Source organism: Puma concolor, chromosome E1 (genome assembly GCF_028749965.1).
Source record: "Puma concolor isolate L17-30 chromosome E1, mPumCon1.1.hap2, whole genome shotgun sequence".
Lineage (NCBI taxonomy): Eukaryota > Metazoa > Chordata > Mammalia > Carnivora > Felidae > Puma > Puma concolor.
Genome location: NC_141680.1, coordinates 7007033 through 7030975, shown reverse-complemented (window position 1 = coordinate 7030975; position 23943 = coordinate 7007033). Strand labels below are relative to the sequence as shown.

General features: G+C 48.3%; 1 protein-coding gene across 6 annotated transcripts in view; it reads right to left on the bottom strand.

Annotated features, from left to right (window-relative positions):
- The window catches only part of MYOCD (myocardin), a 108722-nt gene that overhangs the window by 17306 nt on the left and 67473 nt on the right, over positions 1-23943 (bottom strand). For 5 of the 6 annotated variants that reach the window (XM_086686054.1, XM_086686057.1, XM_086686058.1 and 2 more), the window contains 4 exons: positions 17328-17506; positions 14891-15016; positions 8984-9228; positions 6940-7093 (listed from right to left, as the gene is read on the bottom strand). In XM_086686054.1, coding sequence (XP_086542180.1) covers positions 6940-7093; positions 8984-9228; positions 14891-15016; positions 17328-17506 — 704 coding nt within the window. The remainder of the gene's footprint in view (positions 1-6939; positions 7094-8983; positions 9229-14890; positions 15017-17327; positions 17507-23943) is intronic. The other variant, XM_086686055.1, reaches the window with a different exon arrangement.

Sequence of the window (23943 nt, the reverse complement as noted above, 5' to 3'; positions counted from 1 at the left end):
GGGATGGTTTAGTGTTGGTCTGGCTGTATTTCATGGACGTGAGACACGCAAAAAACTTCCATGCTGTTCTGCCATCTTGGCTCCTCCTCCAATTTTCTGGCACATTCAGTACAGACATCTCACAATATGAATTCTTTGGCAAGAACTTTAATATTGATATGTTGTGGGTTTTTTTTTTTTTTAATGTTTATTCACCTTTGAGACAGAGAGACACAGAGAGAGAGGGAGACACAGAATGTGAAGCAGGCTCCAGGCTCAGAGCTGCCTGCACAGAGCCCGAGGTGGGGCTCGAACTCACAGACCACGAGATCATGACCCGAGCTGAAGTGGGACGCTCAACTGACTGAGCCACTCAGCGGCCCCAAGAAATATTCATAAGTTTTGGTTCACGAATTCCACTCCCAGGTATTTAGCCTGGGGAGATAATCAGATAAATTTAATAAATGTATGTGCAAGTTACATTTTTAATAGAAAAAATTTGGAAGCAAGTTAAGTGCCCAACAGAGGAATATTAACTAGGTGGTAGAATGATGTGCTGCTATTAAAAATAAAAATGAGGGGCGCCTGGGTGGCTCAAGTCGGTTGAGCGTCCAACTTCAACTCAGGTCATGATCTCGCGGTTCGTGGGTTCCAGCCCCGCGTCGAGCTCTGTGCTGACAGCTCGGAGCCTGGAGCCTGCTTCGGATTCTGTGTCTCCCTCTCTCTCTGTTCCTCCCCCGCTCGCACTCTGTCTCTCTGCCTCTCGAAAGTAAATAAAGATTAAAAAAATTAAATCAAAATTGGAATGTTAGTTGAATATTGAAAGTTATGAAAAAGGCTCATGGTACGTTACACAAAAAACCATGCCAGAAATTCATGCTTTTACAGAATTACTTGACAACAGTAACTTTGCAAACAAAACATGTGCATCTGCATTTGAAGTCTATAAGGAAATATGATCTGCAATGCTGTGAATCAATGATCTTTTTGGGAGGGGAGAGAGAGGGCACAAGGGAGTGAGGGGGAAAGAGACAGGGAGGAGGAAGAGGGAGGGAGGAAGGGACAGGGAGAGAGAGAGAAAAGCAGAGCTCACTGGAAGCAGGGCTTGAGCTCACCCAAAGTGGGGCTCGAACTCACGAACTATGAGATCATGACCTGAACCAAAGCCACCCAGGCGCCCCTCAATTATCTTTTAAAATGCTCTTTACTTTTCTGTACATTGTCACGCTTCAATAGTAAATATATTACCACCTTACAATCATTTAAAAGTTATTTTAAGGGGCGCCTGGGTGGCGCAGTCGGTTAAGCGTCCGACTTCAGCCAGGTCACGATCTCGCGGTCCGTGAGTTCGAGCCCCGCATCAGGCTCTGGGCTGATGGCTCAGAGCCTGGAGCCTGTTTCCGATTCTGTGTCTCCCTCTCTCTCTGCTCCTCCCCCGTTCATGCTCTGTCTCTCTCTGTCCCAAAAATAAATAAACGTTGAAAAAAAAAAATTAAAAGTTATTTTAAAAGGATCGCCACAACTCACACTACCACAGGCAAAAAATATACCTTCTCCTCTTCCTCTCTCTGGTATGGTTTTATCATTTTCTTTTAGATTTGCTGGTTTGAAAAAGTGCGAAATGGCAACCCATTATTGTTTTAACTTTGAGTTCCTTAAAATTAATGAGTTCTACATTTATTTTTAGGCTCTGTTCTGGCACTGAATATTTTAAACTACATCATTAAATAATGCAGCTCATATTCTGAAATAACATGAATACTTGTTGGGTTCAGTTTACTTTATGTTTCAGAATATTAGGCTGGGTGGGCTTGGTTGGGACAAAGGTTTGTATACACCTCTTTCCTACATTCACAGGTCTTTTATTCCCCGATAACTCTTTCAACCATGTCGTATGAAAAATTTCGAACATCCACAAAAGTTGACAAAATTTTAAATTATAATGAGCCGCATGTACCCATCAACCAGCTTCAACAATGATCAATTCATGTTCAGTGTGGGTTCAGTTAATCACCAAACCATTTCCACATTTCCTGAATTATGTTGAAGCAAATCATATAATTGAATCTGTAAATATTTTTATATCTTTCTCTAAAAAATAAGTACATTACAAAAAACACACAGATAAAAGACCATTATGAGAACTAAAACGCATGGACAATTATTTCTTAAAATCTTTCATATTTTCCCAGTTTTAAAATTTCCCATTTCTCTCTCTCTCCCTGTCTGTCTCCCATGCTCTCTGGCTCTCCAGTTTGTTAGAAACAAGATGCAAAAAAAAAAAAAAAAAATGCACATACTGTGATGTTACAATGTAAAACTCTTTTTTGAAGGTATAACTATTTTGAGAGAGAGAGAGAGAGTGTGAGTGAGTGTGAGCACGGGAAGGGCAGAGGAAGAGAGAAAATCCCAAGCAGGCTCCACACCGTCAGCACAGAGCCCGAGCGGGGCTCGATCCCACGAACCATAAGATCATGACCTGAGCCAAAACCAAGAGTCAGACGCTTAACTGACTGAGCCACACAGGCGCCCCCATGTATAACTTTTTAATGAGAAGTCAAACTCTTTTCTCAATGCTTTTCCCCTTTTATCCCTATTCTGCAAAATGTGAATATTTTGGGAGAACATCCACCTTCGTTACCTTATCTTTCGGATTGCCTGTTTTAAGGGTCAACTTTATTAGTTCCTCTTACTTCTTCCTTTTCCAAGATATGATTACATCACCTGCTTCCTTTATTCCTCTTCTCCTTCCTTCCCTCCCACTCTTTCCATTTGCTCTCCCTTTCAGTCAGTCCTGTATTTCGAACTGACCCACTATGCAAACAATTCCAAATTTTTTTTAATGTTTATTTATTTTGAGAGAGAGAGAGAGCAAGCGAGAGAGAGAGAGGGAGAGAGAGAGAGAGAGAGAGAGAGAGCATGAGCAGGGGAGGGGCAGAGAAAGAGGGAGACACAGAATCCGAAGCAGCCTCCAGCCTCTGAGCTGTCAGCACAGAGCCCGACGCAGGGCTCGAACTCACGAACCAGGAGATCATGACCCGAGCTGAAGTCAGATGCTTAACTGACTGAGCTTGTGTTAATGTTTAGATTCCAAAATTTCTGTGCCTAGCCCGACAGCACAGTTGAGCTGAACTACGGCAGTGTGTTTCTAACTGTGTGGAAACTGGCTAGACATTTCCCCTCGCTTGTCCTGGTGGTACCCGTGACTCAGTTTCCCCAAACGGAATGCACTTGCCAACATCCCTTCAGATCAGATCCCCATTCTGCCCTCCCAATTTCTGCCCCCAGTGTCACACTCCCAGGTGGCACCTCTCCCCACACACCCAGTCGTCAAGTCCAATTAAGGTTTCTCTGTCTGTCCCTCCCCTCATCTCAAATGACAATAGCAAAACCTCTGAAATCGCTCAATTAAAAACAGAACCACCCTATGATCCAGTAATCGCACTACTGAGTATTTATGCAAAAAACACAAAAACACCAGTTCAAAGGGATACATGCGCCCCTATGTCTATAGCAGCATTATTCACAATAGACAAATTATGGAAGCAGCCCAAGTGTCCAACGATAGATGAATGGATAAAGAAGAGGTGGTGTGTATATATACAGTGGAATATTATTCAGCTGTAAAAAAGAATGAAACCGTGCCGTTTGCAATGACGTGGATGGAGCCAGAGAGTACTATGCTAAGTGAAGTAAGTCCATCAGAGAAAGACAAATACCATTTGATTTCACTCATATGTGGCATTAGAAAGAAACAAACAAAAACAAAGGCAAAAAAAGAGAGACAGAGAGAGAGATACAAACGAAGACACAGATTCTTAACTATAGAGAACACACTGATGGTTCCCAGCGGGGAGGAGGGGTGGGGGAAACGGGTGATGGGGATTTAGGAGTGCGCCTGTCGTGATGAGCACTGGGTGATGTACAGAACTGCTGAGTCACTATATTGTACACCCGCAACTAATACTAACGCTGTGTGTTAACTATACTGGAATTTAAAATAAAATAACACTAAAAAGACAAAAACATCACTCACTTAGGTTCAACCCCCCAGTTTTATCATTTACAAGCTGGTTAACTTGCATAGCATTCAGCCTGTGGGCTCTGGAAGCACAAGGCAAAGCCGTCAAATGACCACATGGAATTGGGATGGCTTCCACAGGCAAGGGAGAAAATTCACGAAGATAAAAGATTTGCACATCCACCTATGTTCTGATGGAACGCGTGTATTTCTCCCACTATTCTCGCCTGTGCTATCAGGTTCGGTATTAGGTTTATTAACAATATCTTTCTCTTATACAGAAAACCACCGTATAGCACTCACGACACGTAAATATCAACACTAGGAGGAGGAGTGATGCATTATTCATTCAGCTTCTCTGAGGTCCTGATTTGTATGTTCACATTTAAAACGTATCTTGCACGGTGGAAAGTGGAAGCAAATCTATATAGGATGGTCGACTGATAGTTTACGCCAAAAAAAAAAAAAATGGTAGCTGCTACGGTCATCATTTCCTCGTACCTGTGCTAATTACTATAACTCTAACCAGCCAATCGTTCTGAGCACGTGCACATGGAGGAAGCCATCTCTGGGGGACTCTGCCAGATGGCACATCACATCTGGACTGTGCTTTGTCTGGGGCCAAGCCAACTCCAGATCTACCTGACCCAAGCTCCCATCCTAAGGTAAACTATTTTTTTATTAAAACAATTTTTTTAAACGTTTATTCATTTTTGAGAGACAGAAAGAACGGAGTGTGAGCTGGGGAGGGGCAGAGAGAGAGGGAACCAGAATCCAGAGCAGACTCCAGGCTCTGAGCTGTCAGCACAGAGCCCGACGCGGGGCTCGAATTCACCGACCGCGAGATCATGACCTGAGCCGAAGTCGGACGCTCAACCGACGGAGCCACCCAGGCGCCCCTAAGGTAGACCACTTTTAAGAAAAATCATTTTTATTGTGGTTAAAGATGTACAGCATACATTTTTACCATTTAATCACCTTTAAGTATGAAGTTCAGTTGGGGTCGGTACACTCATGCTGTTGTGCAAATATCACCACTATCCATCTCCAGAACTTTTTCCTCATCGCAAACAGAACCTATGTATCTGTTAGACACCAACTCCGCATACTCCTCTCCCCAGCCCCTGGTAGTCGCCATTGGACTTTCTGTCGCTTTACCTCCATGGATTTATGATGTGGGGAGTGAAGGGTGGGTGACCCACTGCTCGGCGGGGCAGGGGGGCATTGTCACAAGCTTGGCATCCTCCTCCAGGTTTATGGACGCAAAATTAAAACAATCTCAGTGAAACCTAAGCATTTTTTATTCCAAGTGGAAGAGACAGAGGAGCGATTGCTATCAAGTGACTGGTGTTGGCCCTTGGCAGCCATAGAATTAATTTTCTTTCATTCGAAATAATCCCAACCCTACCTTTCCCCCAGAGCAGATAATGACCAAAGGCTGAGAATGGGGATGAGGGAGACAAACAGGGACTGAGAAAGACTGGTATGGTGAAGGCCCTGGGGACCTATAGGAATCTGATGTTTTGGGGAAAACTGATAAGGTCCTTGGGGGAGCGTAGAGAGTAACACAGGCGAACAGGTGTAACCACAGAAAATGGAGTGAGGCACTAGGGAGAGAAGGTGTGCTCACACGTTACAGGAATCGAAGGCATTTCAACCACCTCCTTTAGTTCTTGTGCTAACACCGGATGGCTGAATATATATGAATATGCCCGTTCTGAGCACTGCTCTGAAACGCGCCAGCTTCAACTCAAAGCCCAAGGTCATTTGATCCTCTGTGACCTCCGTGAGGTCTGTGATCCGGAGCAAATGGCTTTCTCTCTCACACACACGGCACTTAACGAGTTGCTGTGACATTTCAGGGCAGAGGTTCTCAGATTTGGGGATTTCACAGAACCGTACATTGTTTTCAATTATGCAGTGGACATAGGGTTACCAACATTTCACCTTGTCAACTAAGACTAATATTCTTATTTGACAACACCCCTGCTTAATACAAAGAAACAAAACTCTACTAGAAACACCCACCTTCCATCCACTACTGTCACTGCTCCCTAACAGAAAGGATCTTCAGCATTGAAAACATCGGGAGGAAATAAATACTTGGAATAAAGATCAATCAGGTGTGCTGAACACACTTAGATTTATGAAAAGCCCTTTACATGATTCTTACTTTTTTCATTTCACCAGAGGCTGTAAAAGTTCATCATGGAATTCACCACTGGCTTAGAGCATTCTGGAAGCTCACGTCAATCTTACAGTTCCTCTCCGTGCGAAGCTCTAAGAGCATTCTGGAAGGTCACATCAGTCTTACAGCTATTCTCTGTGCTAAGCTCTATCATGTACATAGGATTCCACTGGGTTCTCACAATAACTCATTTGTGCAAACAAGCAATCTAAAATGTAGAGAAATTAGGAAAGTAGCCCGAGGTTGCACAGGTCATTGTCTCACGCTTCATGAGTTGAGCCCTGCGTCGGGCTCTGTCCTGACAGCGTGGAGCCTGCTTGGGATTCTCTCTCTCCCTCTCTCTCTCTGCCCCTCTTCCACTCATACTCTCTGTCTCTCTTTCAAAATAAATAAATACATTTTAAAAATAAAATAAAATTCTGTCACTTACTTAAGTCTCCCCCATACATTCTCCCTTTCACCAGTTTACTCAAGAAATCAGTTGGTAAAAATGGTGTTAAAAATCTACTGATGTATTTGTTGGGGTGCCTGGCTGGCTCAGTCGGTGAAACATCAGGCTCTTGATCTCAGGGTTATGAGTTTGAACCCCACGCTTGGTGCAGAGATTACTAATAAAAGCTTAAAAAAATCTGTTGTATTTGTTGAGAGAGAGAGAAAGAAAAAGAGAGAAAAAGAAAGAAAGAGAGAAAGAGAGAGAAAGAAAAGAAAAGAAAAGAAAAAAGAAAAGAAAAAATCACACCAAATCCTCTACCTTCAGATCATCTAGGTTTGATGGGAGGGGGCCTGGTTTGAGAGAAGAGACACCAGTTTGTCCAGAAAAGCTGTTTTTGACAGGAGACAAAGGGGTATTGCTCAGTGGTGCTGAAGTGGAGTTTGGATTTCTGACCATCTGTTCGTTTGGTTCCCTGAAAAGCAAACAACAGAAAAGGGCCCTTAAAACATGGCCAGATACACATATGGGGGTGTGATACTGTGATGTACAATAAGAAATTACATATTTGGCCCTCTACCCTCTTTCTGGCACAGAGCTCCTAAAATCCTTAGAATTTCTAAGTGAGAGGAGCCCCAAAGGTGCCACTTGTTATGTTAAGGAGGCGACTTGGTGAAAGCCCCTGGGTCACCGAAGGGTGGGGGCCGATTGCCTGAGAACCAACCCTATGATTTGTGGTTGGAATTTTAGTCCCACCCCCTGAACTCTGAGGAGACAAGATGGGGGCTCAAGGTCAAGCCATTCACCAACGGCCAATGATTTAATCAGTCATGCCTGTAATGAAGACTCTATAAAACCTAAAAGAATGGCGTTCAGAGAGCATCCACGTTGGCGAACACGTGGAGAACGAGGGGGAGTGGAGGGGGCAGGAAGTTCCTCACCCTTTCCCACATCCCTTGCCTTGGGCATCTCTTCATTCTGGCTGCTTCTGAGTTCTATCCTTTTACAATAAACCAATGATCTAGTAAATAAGGTGTTTCTCTGATTTCTGTGAGCCACTCCAGCAAATTAATCGAACCCAAGGAGGAAGTCATGGAAGCCTCTGACCTATAGCCGGGTCAACCAGAAGCCCAGGTCACAACTTCTAGACTTGCAATTGGTATCTGAAGCGGGGGGAGGAGGCTGGAAGTCTTGTAGAACTGAGCCCTTAGCCTGTGGGATCTGATGCCATGTTTAGGTAGACAGTGCCAGAATTGAGTGGAACGGTCGGAGCTTGGCGATGTGGGGAAAGCCTCCCCAGCACATTGGAACTGGGTGGCCGGAACCCTGATTGGGCAACTTGCATTGAGATCAGGTCACAAGCTAATTGCCGGCAAGGATCGGGCAACTAATAAATCGGCAGAAGAGGCTGGGTGAGGAAGACAAGAGTACAGGCTCCATGACACGTGGCAAGTGAACTCCGGCTGAGTTCTGGGGAGACAGGAGGGAGTGGTAGAGACTTTGGCCGAGGGGAGAGGACGTGTCCGCCTATGGTTGAGCAGGTGCACTGTCCCGTGGGGGCACCATCACGCCTTGTAGAGCATGACTGTATTCAGCACTCAGCATCATTGCCAACCTGATCGGATGCTGAACAGAGACAGGTGAGGGAACCTATGTCCCACCTGTAGAGTTGAAAGGGATGCCCATTTAAACGGTGACCCACAGTGAGGTCACACGCCCCCATCAGGGTCCAGGAGTCCATCTTCGGGGGCTGTTACTGAGTCGCTCAGCGCTGTTGCTTCCTAAAGCATAAGGGCTGAGTGAATTCAACCAACCGTTCTTATGGGGGCACCTGGGTGGCTCAGTCTCTTAAGCGTCGACTCTCGGTTTTGGCTCAGGTCACAATCTCGTGATCGTCAGTTCGAGCCCCACGTCGGGCTCTGCGCTGACAGCGTGGAGCCTGCTTGGGATCCTCTCTCTCTCTCTCTCTCTTTCCTCCCTGCCCCTCCCCTGCTCTCTCTTTCTCAAAAATAAGTGGATAAGCTTAAAAAAAATCAATTATTAAAAAACAAAACAAAACCATTCTCGCGTGGTTTCTCCTCTCTGTTTCACCATTCAGTCTGAGAGTGCTAATCCCTTCTCTTGTCCCGGTTCCCTTCACCGGGGCACTGATTTCTTTGCTTCCTCCCAGACTCAGGTTCCTGAAGACGTGGGCACGGGTTCTCCACGGAGTCCCATTCTACACCCACCTGACGAGGACCCGGTACAATCCGGGACTCACGGGGCATCCCGGTGCCGGCCCGGCAGGTGCCTCAGACACGCACAAGCCCTCGCCAGCTGACCTCTGCCCATGGCCTCCACCCCCCGCCAGGCTCTCCCGACTTACTTGAGCTGAGCTTGGTGAATCCCAGGGTAGCTGAGCCGGTGCTGTTCCTGCTGGCTGAGGATTTGGAGCTGTAGAAACAGCTGTTGCTGCTGGAGCAGCCGGGCGTAGGCCGAGTCCATGGGCGGAGGCGACTTCTCGGCCTTCTGGTCTGGGGGGATGTACTGGTGATATTTGAGCTTCTTCACCTTGGGCTTGGGGTCCTTGGGCTTTTTGTGGCGGTTCTTACTGTCGCTCAAGGACTTGGACTGCAGAGGGGGGTGGAGAAACGGCACGTGCTTTAGGGGGTGGGGGTGGCTTGACGTCATGGGTAGATCACGAAGGGGGTCTGTTTGATGGGCTTTCTCGGATCCCACAAATACAACACAGCAGAGGCACCATGCACAGAGATCCTGGGGCATTAAGGTGTTTATCCAACAGAACTACTACAGGTGCATCACTCTAGGAGGGTCGTGAATCTTGGAAGGGGCTCCAGGAGCATTTCCTTCCCAGCGCAGAGGAAGATGTAAGTAAGCCTATGTTTTGGTGAGGAGGCTTCCCTAAGCTAAAACCAACAGGGGGTCTAAGAAAGGATACGATCTCGGGGCGCCTGGGTGGCTCAGTCAGTTAAGCGTCCGACTTTGGCTCAGGTCAGAATCTCACGTTTTGTGGGTTCGAGCCCCACGTCAGGCTCTGTGCTGACAGCTCAGAGCCTGGAGCCTGCTTCGGATTCTCGGTCCCTTCTCTCTCTGCCCCTCCCCAGCTCGTGCTCTCGTCTCTCTCTCTCTCTCTCTCTCAAAATCAAATTTAGAAAAACTATTTAATAAAAAAAAGAAAGGATACGATCTCATCTTGAGATGGAGTCATAAGAAAGTTCCTTCAAATGTGTACCCGAAATCAAGTTTAGTAAAGCGCTTCAGTAAATTGACTTACGAATCACATCACTTTGGGGGCTCCTGGGTGGGTCTGACTTGGCTCAGGTTATGATCTCAAGGTTCATGATTTTGAGCCCTGCATTGGATTCTCTTTCTCCTCTCTCTCTGCCCCTCCCCTGCTGGTCTCTCTCTCTCTCTCTCTCTCTCTCTCTCTCTCTCTCTCTCAAGATAAATATATACACTTAATAGAAAAGTAACATCATCCTGGATGAAATTAAACCTGTCCTCAAAAATCCACAATGTGGATTTTTGCTGCTTTGGGTGAAAAAGTAAGATAGAGTCCCCTTTCCACCAATACTTTCCCCAAATACTGATATAAGGCCAGGAAGTGACACCTTCTGGAATAATGATTCTTGACTTACCGTGAGAAGGGTTAACCACCCACGGGGACCCTTCTAGAAGCTACCCATCGCGGCACATGACTCAGACGCACCGAAATGAGTTAAAGCTACAGGCTAGGAAGCTACGACAAATTTCTGAACATGGTACAATTACTTTGCCACATCTCTGTTACTTTCCCCTGAAAGTTGGGGAAAATGTTCTTCGTTTTCCTCTCAGGGACCAATGCAAGGACGCTGAAAGATACCAGTGAAATAGTAACAGGTCTCAAAAGGACACTGTGATTATGCCTATAACCTGCAAAAGGTAGTCCGTACAGTGATCAGCTGAAAAAAAAAAATCTTAACTTTCAAGCCCTGACTTTATTACAGAAGATTGAAACGGAGAACGGGGAAGTCACGGTAAAAGCATCCTGAGGCTTTGGGCAAACTGTGCAGGGGAAGTGTAGTACCAGCGGTGTCCAGAAGAGGGGGCTCCCAAATAGCCGGCAGGCAGGTTCCCACTGGGCAGTGTCCCCATTTTAACCACAAAGCACACATCTGAAAGCGTCCCATCGGAAGGAGCCTACAACTTGCAAGTCTCTGAGGCCACACGTCCCACCACCGAAGCCCCTTCGGTGTTTTCTCAAGGTGGCTTCTTCTCTCGGAAAGTCATAGCTAATGAGAACAAGCATTCCCCTGTGCTGCGTGGCGCCATTTCTCCTTAATCGATTAGCATTCTAATTAATCAATCAGCCTTCTGCACTGGGAGAATTTCTGCAGGGCTCCTGCAATCAGCTGGGCCCTGCTTTGCTCCAGCCCGGCTTCTGTTCCCACCTCGTCCTGGGACTCTGCAAGCCTGGTCTTGCCGGTAAGTCAGGGGTGGGGAACTTTTTCTCCAGGCCACTGTTGTACAGGGACTCGAAACATTCCGGAAGTTACTCAAATTGGACCATTTTCTCTGGAGAGTGGAGGGCAAAGGCTATTGTCCCCCACGGAACTCTGACTCCATGGAACTGTATAGTTTCATACTTTTTGGAAGCCAGAACATCCTGAGGTCGTAAGTTCATTTTTCTTTCTTTCTTTTTTTTTTTTTTTTGGTTCTAGGTAGAAAACAGAAAACGAACCATTGGCCAATGGGAGGGGAGCATATCTTTCTAAAGCAGAGGTGGATATAAAACCCAGGGAACGGTCCGGCCCGTGGCTCAAGAGTATGTGACTTTTTTTTGCAAGAAGGCATTCTTTTTTTTTTTTTTTTTTTAAGTTTATTTATTTATTTTGAGAGAGAGAGAGAGAGAGAGAGAGAGAGAGAGCAAGCCAGGGAGGGGCAGAGAGAGGGGGATGAAGAGAGAGGATCCCAAGCAGGCTCCACACTAGCGGTACAGAGCCCAACGTGGGGCTCGAACTCACCAACCGTGCGCTCATGACCAAATCAAGAGTTGGATGCTCAACGGACTGAGCCACCCAGGTGCCCCTGCAAGAAGGCATCCTGAGGGAAACCTGCTCACGCACTGGGCCTGTCCCACAACGAACCACCCCCGCGACAATCAGTTTGCGGGTCCTGCCCTGCGAGACGAAGACCAAACCCCCATCTGCCCAAGACAGTTCACCGAACTGCTGGACCCCCCCACCCCCACCCCAAAGCTTACCGGGCTCCCCTGCCTTTGCCTGGCGATTTCCTGCTGTCTGCAACTCCATCCTGCACCTGCTAACTAAGTCCTGCCCATTCTACCCGGGGGGCTCACCTGGGAAGCCTGTCCCAGCTCACAGTGCTCTCTCTCACCTGCAGGTGTCAGGCAGCACTTTGAGGCTGTCTGATAATGGCCGCACCACGGCATACCCTGCCCCGGGGGGGGGGGGGGGGGGGGGGGGTGGGGGGTGGGGGAGACTGAAGTCCTGCTTCCTACACTGCTGGCCCTGATGGGGGCGCTGGCCACCCAAGAAACAGGAACCTCTTCTTAAAGCACAAGTAACTTACAAATCGCCCCAGTAACTACCACAATTCACAAGTATACAATTCACACTGTTGTGTGAAGGTCATCACTATGTAGTTCCAGAACGTTTTCATCACCCCCAGGAGACCCCATACCCACTAAGCAGTCACTCTCCATTTTCTCCTTGGTGCGGTCCCCAGAAACCACTCGTCTGCTTTCTGTCTGCCTGGATTTGCCTATTCAGGATATTTCATACACTGGGGAGGTGCCTGGGGGGGGGGGGTTCGGTTGGTTAAGCGTCTTGACTCTTGATTTCAGCTCAGGTCATGATCTCGTGGTTTGTGGGATCGAGCCCTGTGTTGGGTTCTGTACTGACAGTGTAGAGCCTGCTTGGGATTCTCTCTCTGTCCCACCCTGCTCTCTCTCTCTCTCTGCCCCTCCCACACTCTCGCATTCTCTCTCAAAATAAATAAACATTAAAAAAAAACACCCAGAATCATACAGTATGTGGCCTTTTGTGTCTGGCTTCTTTCACTTGAGCATCATATTTTCAGGACTTCATCCCTCTGGATATACCACAAGCTTATCCATCCTTCAGCTCATGGACATTTGACTTCATTCCGACTCTTGAATATTGTGAATAGTGCTGCCATGAATATTCATGTACAAGATTTTGCTGGGACAGCCATTTTCCATTTTTTTGGACATACACCCAAGGAGAGGGATTTCTGGGTCATAGGGCAATTCAACGTTTAATTTTCTGAGGAACCACCAAGCTATTTTCCACAGTGGACGCACCATTTTACGTTGCCACCAGCCATGTGTAAGAGCTCTCCAATCTCCACATCCTCATCAACACTTGTTATTTACTGTTTTTTCACTAGAGCCATTTTGGTGGGCATGAAGTGGTATTTTGTTGTGAATCCGAGTTTCATTTCCCTGATGGCCAATGACACTCGACACCTTTCCAGGTGCTTATTGGCAATTTCTTTCTTTTCTTAAAAAATTTTTTTTTCCAGTTTATTTGAGGGAGAGAGAGAGAGTGCACACGAGCACGGTACGGGCAAAGAGAGAGGGAGAGACAGAATCCCACGCAGGCTCTGCTCTCTCAGCACAGAGCCTGATGTGGGGCTCGAACCCATGAACCTTGAGATCATGACCCTAGCTGAAATCAAGAGTCAGATGCTTAACTGACGGAGACAGCCCAGGCACCCTGGCAATTTCCTTATCTTTGGAGAAATGTCTACTCAAGTCCCTTATGGTACATGTTTCTTACCTGCTCAAAACACTATATGGGTTAGTGGTGGCTGTGACCCAATTAGACTACAGGCTTCTTGAGAACAGGAATCCTATTTTATTCATCCCTGATATATATCTTCAAGGAGCCTGCATTGAGAACACCTTTCCCTTACATAGGGCTGGACAGTTTTCAGGGAATTCTGGTACATTCTCTCAGTGGCCTCCGATGGACCTTACAAAGCCAATAGGGCACAGATGTCTTCCCCCCAGCTTGCCTGCTTCCTTCTTTGAGAAGCCCTTTAGCATCTTCCTAAGGTAGAGATAATGAATGTCGAACAACTGAGAATTCACAGGCCCTGACCAACCCAACAGGGATGTTGGCTCTCACATACACAACCAGTCCCATTGGATCCGCTGCCCATCAATCCTGCTCTTCACTGAAATCGACCTGTCCTCCCTCTGGGCAACCGTCACATTTCCTTAGTACAGTGAGGCTGAAGGCAGTGCTAATCTGACCTATGCAACACTTAACTACGCTGGTAGAAATAGTAATAAAATTTCTCCGTGTGCACAATGGTATAGATAATGTGAACCACCTCCTTCCTCCACCTGCAACAAGCAAAACCTATCAACGGCCCTGTAATTTCAAAGGCTGTTGATCTGAGTGAACTGCCAGTAAGATTTCAGCTACGTAGGGAGTGGGTTTCTAGCGAGGTTTAGGGAGATTTACAGGGAAGCGGAAATGCCTGCCGTCCACCTGGAACACGAGAACCTCTTTTGTGTATATGCGGTAGAAGGGACCCGGGGCTGTTACTTTAAACGCTGATTCTTATGCTCTTTTAACAAATATTTCATAAGAGACATCTCCGCTCTCATTAAGTGGTGACCCTAGAGAAGCTATTTGGGATAAATTATGATTAGCGACAAAACCCAGTGATCGTTAGCAGGCAGTTAATTGGAAAGAGGAGAGAGCCTTCTGTGAACCATTAGCTATAATGGGAAGATTTAACCGAGAATCTGCTATAATGCTTATAGTTATTAGTCCACTGTGAAGGCGACCCCGCCCTTTATCTTTCTTTCCAAAGGGAGACTGGCTTAGGTGATATTTGCCTTACGTTCTGTAAGCCCTCAGACCTGCTTCCCCTGCATAAAACCCAACTCCCCTCTACCTGTCTGATGGCATGTATAAACCCTGTGTGCCTTTCGACCTGCTGTGGCTGTCTCGAGGCTGGCCTGATGAAGTCTTTTAAGTCAGGCCCAAGCTGGCTGACCTGTGACCCCAAACAACCGCGAGCTCACAGCTCACAGGTTTCTCCTCTACACGGAAGATCCGTGCTGTGTTTGCACAGCAAACCGACTCTTGGTCCATGCACGCGGAGGGCCCCTTTCTCCTCTCCTGACTCGCGATGTTCCCGGTGGACCGAGCCTACACAGGGGTCCCTGTGACTCCCCCCACGTTGCCACACTAAACTCAGAGAGCTCTGCCCCCTGCTGGCCCGTCCCTACCTTCACAGCAGTGTGCCCAGCAGTGGAGGGGCCCAGGGTCCCAAGCCCTTGCTTGCCCGCGTCTGACTGGTTGCTGAGCTGTGAGGCTGAGTCATTCTTGTCATTTTCCGAGCCAGAAGAATGATCCTGAAATCCAAATTTTAGCAATATTAGGATGCAGGAGGAAAAAACGTAGGACACAGAAATAAAGTAGAGTGGCCACGATATCATGATTATATATATATGATTTGTCAACCAACTGAGGTCACTGTTGAGAGATAAGGGGGTCATCGTCAATAATTCTTCCAGAAAACAGGTATAGAAATGGCCTGTTCTAGGCCAACCCAAAACTCAGACGGCTGGTCAACCCTGTGAGGGTTCCACCTGTGACAAGGTCTACCTGTTGGACTTGATAACAGGACTGAAGAAAAAAGGAGGAGGGAGAAGTGGGTGTGGGCATTTCGGCGGAAAGTAGGACCCAAAACATGGGAGGGAAAACGTGTGTGCGTGTGTGTGTGTGTGTTTCTGGGTATACGTTTGTATGTGTGCATGTGTGCATATGTCTGTGTGTACACATTTGTGTGTTTATCTGTGTTTTTGTGGGTCTGTATATACGTGTGTGTCTGTCCATATATGTCTATGCGTGTGTAGGTGTGTGTGCATACATGCATAGGTATGTGCATGCGTATATGTATGGGTATGTGTAAATATGTATGCATGTCTCTGCATGTCTGTGTGTATATGTGTTTATGTACATTGATGTGTATGTGTGTAAAGAAAGTGTGTGTATATGTGTATGGTATCTGTGTGTTTATGTATAGTTCCTTATGAGCACACGTGTATATGTAGGTGTGTGTATATATATGTGTGTGTGTCGGGGGGGTGTGCATGTAGTGTCACGAACAACCTTTCTAAGAGACGTGTTCCAGGATGCTGAGAACTTGGAAAAAAGAGTAATCATCTTCTGTCCCTCTCCTGCCACCCGATGCTGTGACAGAAAGGGACAGGGTGCTGCTCACGACCTCCCCCTGCAGCCTCCCCATCCTTTCCTGAGCCCCGGCGCCCGAAAAACCTCTGCAGAATCCTTTCCTCTGGAGCCTCAGTGTCCTTCTCTGCTCAGCGGGGCCGCTGGGTACGATCACAGAGTGATTTCTGCACCCGGCCCGGCATCACCCCCCGGGCTCATCCTCTTCGAACTGGGTGAAGCAGAAAAGAACTCGTCTTCTCCTCAAACCGTTCTTAAGTCAGAAGCTGAGGAATTTACCATCGGAACCACAGCCACGAGCGATCCAAACTGCTGTCTGCTGTTGTTGGAGAAGCCGGGCGGCAAAGCCCGGCCGCCGCGCGCAGGGGAAGGGAACGCGCGTTGCTTACAAACCCACGTGGGACACACGCCTGGGTGTTTCGGCTCTCCTTATCTGTCTACCATTTCTCCTCGGCAGGTGCCAGCTTTGCTTGCTTCACCGCGTGAAGGAGGGCATGATGATGACCAGCGAGTAACATGGGTTCCGGAACAGTGTGTGTGTGTGTGTGTGTGTGTGTGTGTGTGTTGTGTTGTGTGTGTCCACACACATCTCCTCTTTGGGTCTGCGTGAATACCATCATGCTAGGCTGACGGCAGCCCCCATCCAGCCTCTGTGCGGCTTCTAGAAGTAAAAGCTCCAGGGGGGTTGGGAATCTGCAGCGTCTGGAGACCACACAGGGGCTCGGCCTCACAGAGCCTGGGTCCCCCCTCCATCAGAAGGCACATGGATGCTACCCGCCTGGAGGACAGTGGGGCATCTCAAAGGAAACGCTTGGGAAGTGCCTAGCGCTAGCCGCTGTTAATTATTTTTCTTAGAAAATGTGCTTTTGAACAGTATTTGCAATATACACGCCTCGTGGCCCAAGTGTTTGTGGATTGGTCCAGAAAGTGGGGGGGGGGGGGGGGGCGGGGACTGCTGTTCTCGGGCTGGGCTGGGCTGGACGCGGACCCTGCAGTGGTGTGGCAGGCAGAAACCCGCTAACCATAGAGGCACCTCGGGGGCCCCCTGCTTTGCAGCCTGTCAGCACTTCCTGGTCCCCCCTCCCCCCGGACCATGCAGAGAATATACTCAGGGAAGTCCGTGGGGTTTGAAGCCAGAAGCCTGCACTGGCACATTCTATCCAGGAGATGACTGGTGAGTCACCTGATGGCAGAGAGCCTCTTTTAGCCTCGCGCGTAAGTTTGGGAGATAGTAGGCATCTACTTGGCGGAGTAGCCAAGTAAGCCAAAGGGTACAGCCCCGAGAGGCTCCTCGTTCGGTGTTTTCTGGAGGCTTTGCCCCCCCTACACCGATCCCCGGACTGGATCGGGTAAGAAGAGGCACCCATCTGAAGCACCATCCAGGGACGTACCGGGGTCTCTATGCGAAACCAAAGGTGGCAGTGTGCCTTGAGGACCACAAAGACACGACGGGCTGAGGTGCGGTTTATTTACCTGGACAGCCCCCAGAGCAGGACCTGCTAACGGGGTCTCCGAAGCTTTGGTGTCCGCTGGGGATCCTGCTGAGCCCTGGGGGTCTTCGCTTCGAGTCTGGTCTGGAGAAAGCCCATCACTGCTGCTGTCCTCCTCGAAGGCAAAGGCATCTGCAGATTTGGAGAGACTCACCTGGTTACCTGATGGGGTAAAATCCAAGAAGGGGGTCAGAGGCTGAGACGCTGACCACAGGGCTTTCGGGAAACACTTCAACTTGTCGTCCCTGTCAGGAGCACAAATCTATCTCCTTTGCTCTGTTTCTATTTCAAGGTAAGAGTGAAGACAGGTTTTTCAATGATGTGGTTTCTCATGCGTTTACTCCAAATGGGGACCTGCATTTATAAATGTGATGTGTCTGGAGGGAAGGATGTGTGACATATGCATATTTAAAACAATGTTTTTATTTATTTATTTTTGTGAGAGAGCACACACAGGGGAGGGACAGGGAGAGAGAGAGAGAGAGAGAGAGAGAGAAGAGCACGCGCACACGAGAGAGAGAGCAGGGTACATGCTCAGTGAGGAGCCTGACACAGGGCTCGATCCCATGGCCCTGGCATCACGACCTGAGCCGAAATCAAGAGTCGGATGCTCGACAGCTGGGCCACCCAGGCACCCTGCATGCAGTTTTCTACGTGAAACCCATAGCTTTTTGAAACGAAATCAGGGAAGACGATGGAAAGAAAGAGACCACTGGATACAGAATGAGGCCAAAGGAGAACTCAGTGTGGGAGAATGCCCATGGCCCTCAGGTTTTAGAACAGGATATGCTGGGGCTGCTCCCAAGTTTAAATTCCTGAACGTCAGCATTAGCTAAGGTCACCGGTGGCACAAGGCCGCTTTCAACGAACGCGCTGCCCGTTTATAAAAGCCACAAATGTGTCTTAGAAACTGCAGTGGGGTCTCTCTTTCTTTTTCTTTCTTTCTTTCTTTCTTTCTTTCTTTCTTTCTTTCTTTCTGTCTGTCTGTCTTTCTTTCTTTCTTTCTTTCTTTCTTTCTTTCCTTCTTTCTTTCCTTTTCTTTCTTTCTTTTCTTTCTTTCTTTCCCTTTCTTTCTTTCTTTCCTTTTCTTTCTTTCCTTTCTTTCTTTCCTTTTCTTTCTTTTCTTTCTTTCCTTTTCTTTTTCTTTCCTTTTCTTTCTTTTCTTTCTTTCTTTCCTTTTTTCTTTCCTTTTCTTTCTTTCTTTCTCTTTCTTTCCTTCCTTCCTTCCTTCCTTCCTTCCTTCCTTCCTTCCTTCCTTCCTTCTCTGTCTCTCTCCGTCTCTGTCTCTTTCTTTCTTTGGGTTTTCTTTGTCTACCTCCTAGCTCCGTGTCTATTGTGGACCCGTCACTTCCTTGGCCGTCTGCGTGGTCTTTGGAGGGGATCAGGCTCATAAGCATGGGGAGAGGGGCTACCAAGCCAGGTGGGATATGATGACATCTTTATACATCCCCCCCCCAACCCTTTTTTTTTCTTAAATTGCCGATTGCATCCGGTTCATCATCCAGCTGCACGGCACAGAACGTGCTCAGGCCACATAGTGCTTTGGAGCCCATCCCAGGCGCGGCTCTTCTGAAGGAATCATTTCGGTATTATCAGGAAGTTTCCCAGCCCGGTATTCTGCAATCACACGGACGAGAACTTTTGACTCCTGCTTTGTGCAGATAAGAGAGGAGAGCTTTCACGGCGGAGATTGCAAAGGCGGCAAGGAGGTACATGAAATGGAACACGTGTGGTTTGGGACTTGTCATCACCCCCCACCGCCGGCACCTGTCACGGACCCTCACTCAGACATCCAAGTGGCAAATCAGGAAAGAGCAGGACAAGGACAGGGTGGCTGGAAATTCCAGTTGCTGACCCCACCCCCATCTCCCCCCCTTGCCCCCGGGTACTCCAAAAACCTGGAAGGACTTGGGGACCATCCCCAGCTGCAAGGCTTGTGGACAAAATCATGATTGCCTTCCTATGATTGTAAATGTAATGGATACTTACGAGCCACATTCACATGTACACATTCATTCTGCTTCCTGCTCGTGATCGCCTGCCTCTTCTAGGTTTAGTTCTGTACGTATAACAAAGCACACACACACATGCAAAGCATTTCACATTGGTAGGACCCGTCACATAGGTCTTCTGAAACTTGCTTATTCACGCTACGTTACTTAGAGTCCTTTCCGTGGGAGCACACAGAGATCATCCTCAATTAAAAAATATATATATGTATTTTTGGTAACAGCTACCCAGTATGTCATTGCATTACTGGAAACTTTAATTTTTCAACTTCTATTTTCAGAGGTGTCCTTTTTTTTTTAAGCAATAAAAAATTCTTTGAAATAAAAAAGTACAGAGAGTAATAGAAAATAGCTGTCTACATATCACCTGCAAGAAAGAAATGCTAGCTTTTTTGGATCTTAGTGTCAGTGACCCATTTGTTTTCTAAGAGAGGGGTTTTCCCGGGTATTTGACAAATGGCAACTTTTCTCTTCGAGGTCGGGGGTCACTCTCTCCCCACCCCCCTTCAGGACTCTGGCCTATTTTAAGAGTCCAGAGTTAGCTCACCACCTTCCTTTACCTTCTTCTCTCACAGCAAACCCTGGGCTCTGCAAACAAACATTTGTCATTGAAACTTCAAGTCCTGGGGGCGCCTGGGTGGCTCAGTCGGTTATGCATCCAACTTCAGCTCAGGTCATGATCTCACAGTTTGTGAGTTCAAACCCCACGTTGGGCTCTGTGCTGACAGCTTAGAGCCTGGAGCCTGCTTTGGATTCCGTGTCTCCCTCTCTCTCTGTCCCTCCCTTCCCCCTCAAAAATAAATAAAAAGTTAAAAAATTAAAACATTTTTTCAAGTCCTACTTCTATTGGTAGAAATTAAAGGCTTTGTCCCTGTTAAAAGGCTTACGTATGTCATTGAGGGCCAGATACACATGGGAGGGTGGTGGGGGGTGTTGAGCCTACACCACCCCAGAAATCACAGCATTTCACTGGCTCTGCTTGGCACATGCCTTGAGCTGACTCCATTTCCAAGCTCAGAGAGCCCTGCCTGTGAGTGTGTTTAGCCCCCTGGGGGACCCAGGCTTTTCTGCCCAACAGGATCCTCCACCCGAAAGTTTTATTATACTCCCTCCACATTATCCTCAGTCTAAATGGGCACAGAGCTTCTCCATGCGGTCTGATCCTTCATGAGACAAAGTCTCCCTCCCCCACCCCCGGGGGCCCCCCACCATCTCACCTGCACCCACACCGAGCACCCCCCCCCCCCAAATATGCATGCACCAGAGGAAGGTCATCAAACCACAATGCTGTCCGAGTATTCTGACATTGAGTGGAGATGTTACAAGAGGTGGGCAGGGAGAAAGAGAGAGAGAGGATGGTTTCTTATGTCCAACATGCCACTTTGTTTCAAGCCGGGTGACAGCAAACGATAAAAACAGCAGTTTGTATCAGGCATTCGCTGACTAGTGGCCGCGGTAACAAAAAGCATCAACTTTCGCGAGGCCTTCCAACCGCTAAGTCGGAGGAAGGGTGCGTTTTCTCATCACTGTTTTGTGGAGGAGGGCACACAGTGTGCAGCGCGCACAGGGACTGAGCTAGGACTGCAGTGTGGACTCTCAGAGCCACCAGCAGAGGGGTGGCAAAAACCATCACCCTCCCTGGAAGCCATCGGGTGGTAAGTCTTTAGGAAACACCCAGTGGGTAATGGCCAATGTCTCTCCTTTATCAGCACACGTGACCTAAGGATATCTCCATGTTCCACAGCATCGTGTACTTGAGTTCTTGAGGTCTGAGGGACTCCTAGTGACACTGTGACCGTGAGGACAGAGAAGGCGGGACATTCTGGGGAGGGCATTTATGACGATTTCCTGGGCATCCCTCAGCCTGCCCTTTCCACTTAGACATCTGGCATTTGGTGACCTTGGAGCGAGGCACTAGAATAATGTGGAAAAGTCTCAAAGTTGGGTGTCTGGAGTAAAGGAGTCGGGAATGCTGCACGGAGCGTTCCCCGATTATTTTGTCCCCATCCAGCCTTCACACTTTAGGAGAAGCAGAGAAGCAGAAGCAAAATCGGATAGGACGCCGTGAAGACTGTGGGACACAACGGGAGACATCTGTCAAGGACCAGACCACCCGGTGAGTGCTGTCCTGGACAGACGGAGGAGACCAAAATGTGGAGACATCCAGGGAGACGCCTGGAGGAGGTGGGGTTGGGCTGAGCCTGAGATGACCTCAGTTGTGGACAGGACGACAGACAGGGGGTGGTGGGGGGAAAGGGCGCACTTGACCGCGATGGGGGGAGCAAAGGGGAAGTTGTGCAAAGAGCAACGTGGTGGTGGGAAGGGTGAGGAAGAAATCCCCCAGCCAGGGGAGAGGAGTATTCAGGGAGACGATCCCTAGAGAGACACAGCTTCTAGAAGGTCTACTTGATCAAGTGACAGCCATCATTTAAAGAAGTTTCTCTGCTTGGGGAGCCTGGGTGGCTCAGTCGGTTGAGTGTCTGACTCTTCATTTTGACTCAGGTCATGATCTCACAGTTCCTGAGTTCAAGTCCCATGTGGGGCTCTGCACCGACAGGGCGGAGCCTGCTTGGGGTTCTCTCTCTCCCTTTCTCTCTCTCTCTCTCAAAATAAATAAATAAAGGGGTGCCTTTATAAAGGGTTGGCTCAGTCGGTTAAGCGTCTGATTTCAGCTCAGGTCACAATCTCACAGTTCGTGAGTTGCTTGGGATTCTCTCTCTCCCTTTCTCTCTCTCTCTCTCAAAATAAATAAATAAAAGGGTGCCTTCATAAAGGGGTGGCTCAGTCGGTTAAGCGTCTGATTTCAGCTCAGGTCATGATTTCATGATCCGTGAGTTCGAGCCCCGCATCGGGCTCTGTGCTGATGGCTCAGAGCCTGGAGCTTGCTTCGGATTCTGTGTCCCGCTCTCTCTCTGCCCCACCCCCCTGCCCCAACTTACGCTCTGTCTCTCAAAATGAATAAACGTTAAAAATATTTAAAAAACAAATAAAGATTTAAAAAAAAAACACAAGGTTTTCTGCTTACATCCACAAAGACGACGTGCATCCATGCAACTACATATAGGGCAGTTACTTACACCCTGAAGGAGTCAATAAGGTGATGGCTAAGGCCCCAAACTGGACTCTGGATCTGTCTGATCTCCAAAAAGCACCATGGGCCAGATCAGAATATGCCAGTGAGGAGGACCACTTCCTTATGGCGCAGGCCCAAAGACCCTGCCTTGTCCCCCCCCACCCTCCCCCATCACCACTGTCTTAGGGCTGCTGGTGGCTTGGATTTGTGACGGCCCGGACGGAAGAGGAGCGTCCACACATGTGCACGCTCGACTCGGCCTCTGCTCATGGGAGAAACTGAACAGCCGAGACGCTCTGCTAGCAAAAGGCAGCGACGTCCTTTTGAGATGACGTATGTGGGGTTTGCTCAGCAGGGTCAGTAAGAACTTCAGTTCTGGACTCGAACCGTCGAGGGTGGTTTCTCAGCCCTATCGCGTTTCTGCTGGCAAGTGATTTCACCTCTGGGAGCCTCAGTTTCCCCACCTCTAAAACGGAAATGGCAGAGTTAACCTCTCCAGGATTTGAGGATTAAAACAACAGAACAACATGTGAATGGTTGAGCCCAGTCCCTGATGGGCAAGTGTTGAATAATTCCTAGCCTGGCGGTGGTTGTGACTGCTTTTGTTGGGGCCGTTATCAAAAATTTAAAAAGACCCACCCAGCAGGCACCTTGTCCTGTGGTCAGCTTTGCAAAGACCTTCAGAGCTGGGAGTCACTGCAAAGGCTGCTGTCACTCCTTCCCTCCTGGTTCAAGCCAGGCTCACATGGACGGGGACAAAGGTCACCTTATCTGGCTGTCTTTGGAATAACCATGTCTGTCGCTTTGTGCTGTGACCCTGGGCCTCTGCTCCAATCTCCCAGGGCACGAGGCACCCTGGGAGTTGCTGGAGTGTGGTGTGCTGGCTATTGTCCCCGGAGACACACGTCAGGGGGCGCGGTGACAAGGACCCACTTTGGGAAGCCCTGACATCATCCTCCGGCTATGCCCGAGGGGCCGGCTCTGGGCACTGGCCCCCGGGGGATGTTGGACTCTGAGCTTCCCCCCTCCCCCGTCCCCCGGGGAAGCAACTGGATGAATGAGTCAGTTGTACTTTCTCTGCATAAACATTTAAGATTCCAAGATTAAGGGAGATAGCTGGAGTCCTGGGTACCTTTTGGCTAGGAGACCACGAAGCGGCTTGTGGAAAAGGACCTGTTTGCTTATCTTCTCCCAAGCCTGTTCAGTGCATGGCCCGAGAGCTATTTTTAATTCGCGGACAGACCATCTCTTAATGCCCTCTTGGAAGACACGGAAGGAAAATCCATTTTCTAAGGGACAAGATGATCCCTGTGTTAATAGGTAGGGTTTAAATGCGGCCCTTGCCTAGGGGCGCTTTTAAGCATCCGACTCTTGATTTTGGCTCAGTGGTCCTGAGTTCGAGCCCCACGTTGGGCTCTGCACGGACAATGCAAGCCTGCTTGGGATCCACTTTCTTTCCCTCTCTGCTCCTCCTCCTCCTCCTCCTCCTCCTCTCTCTCTCTCTCTCTCCCCAAAAT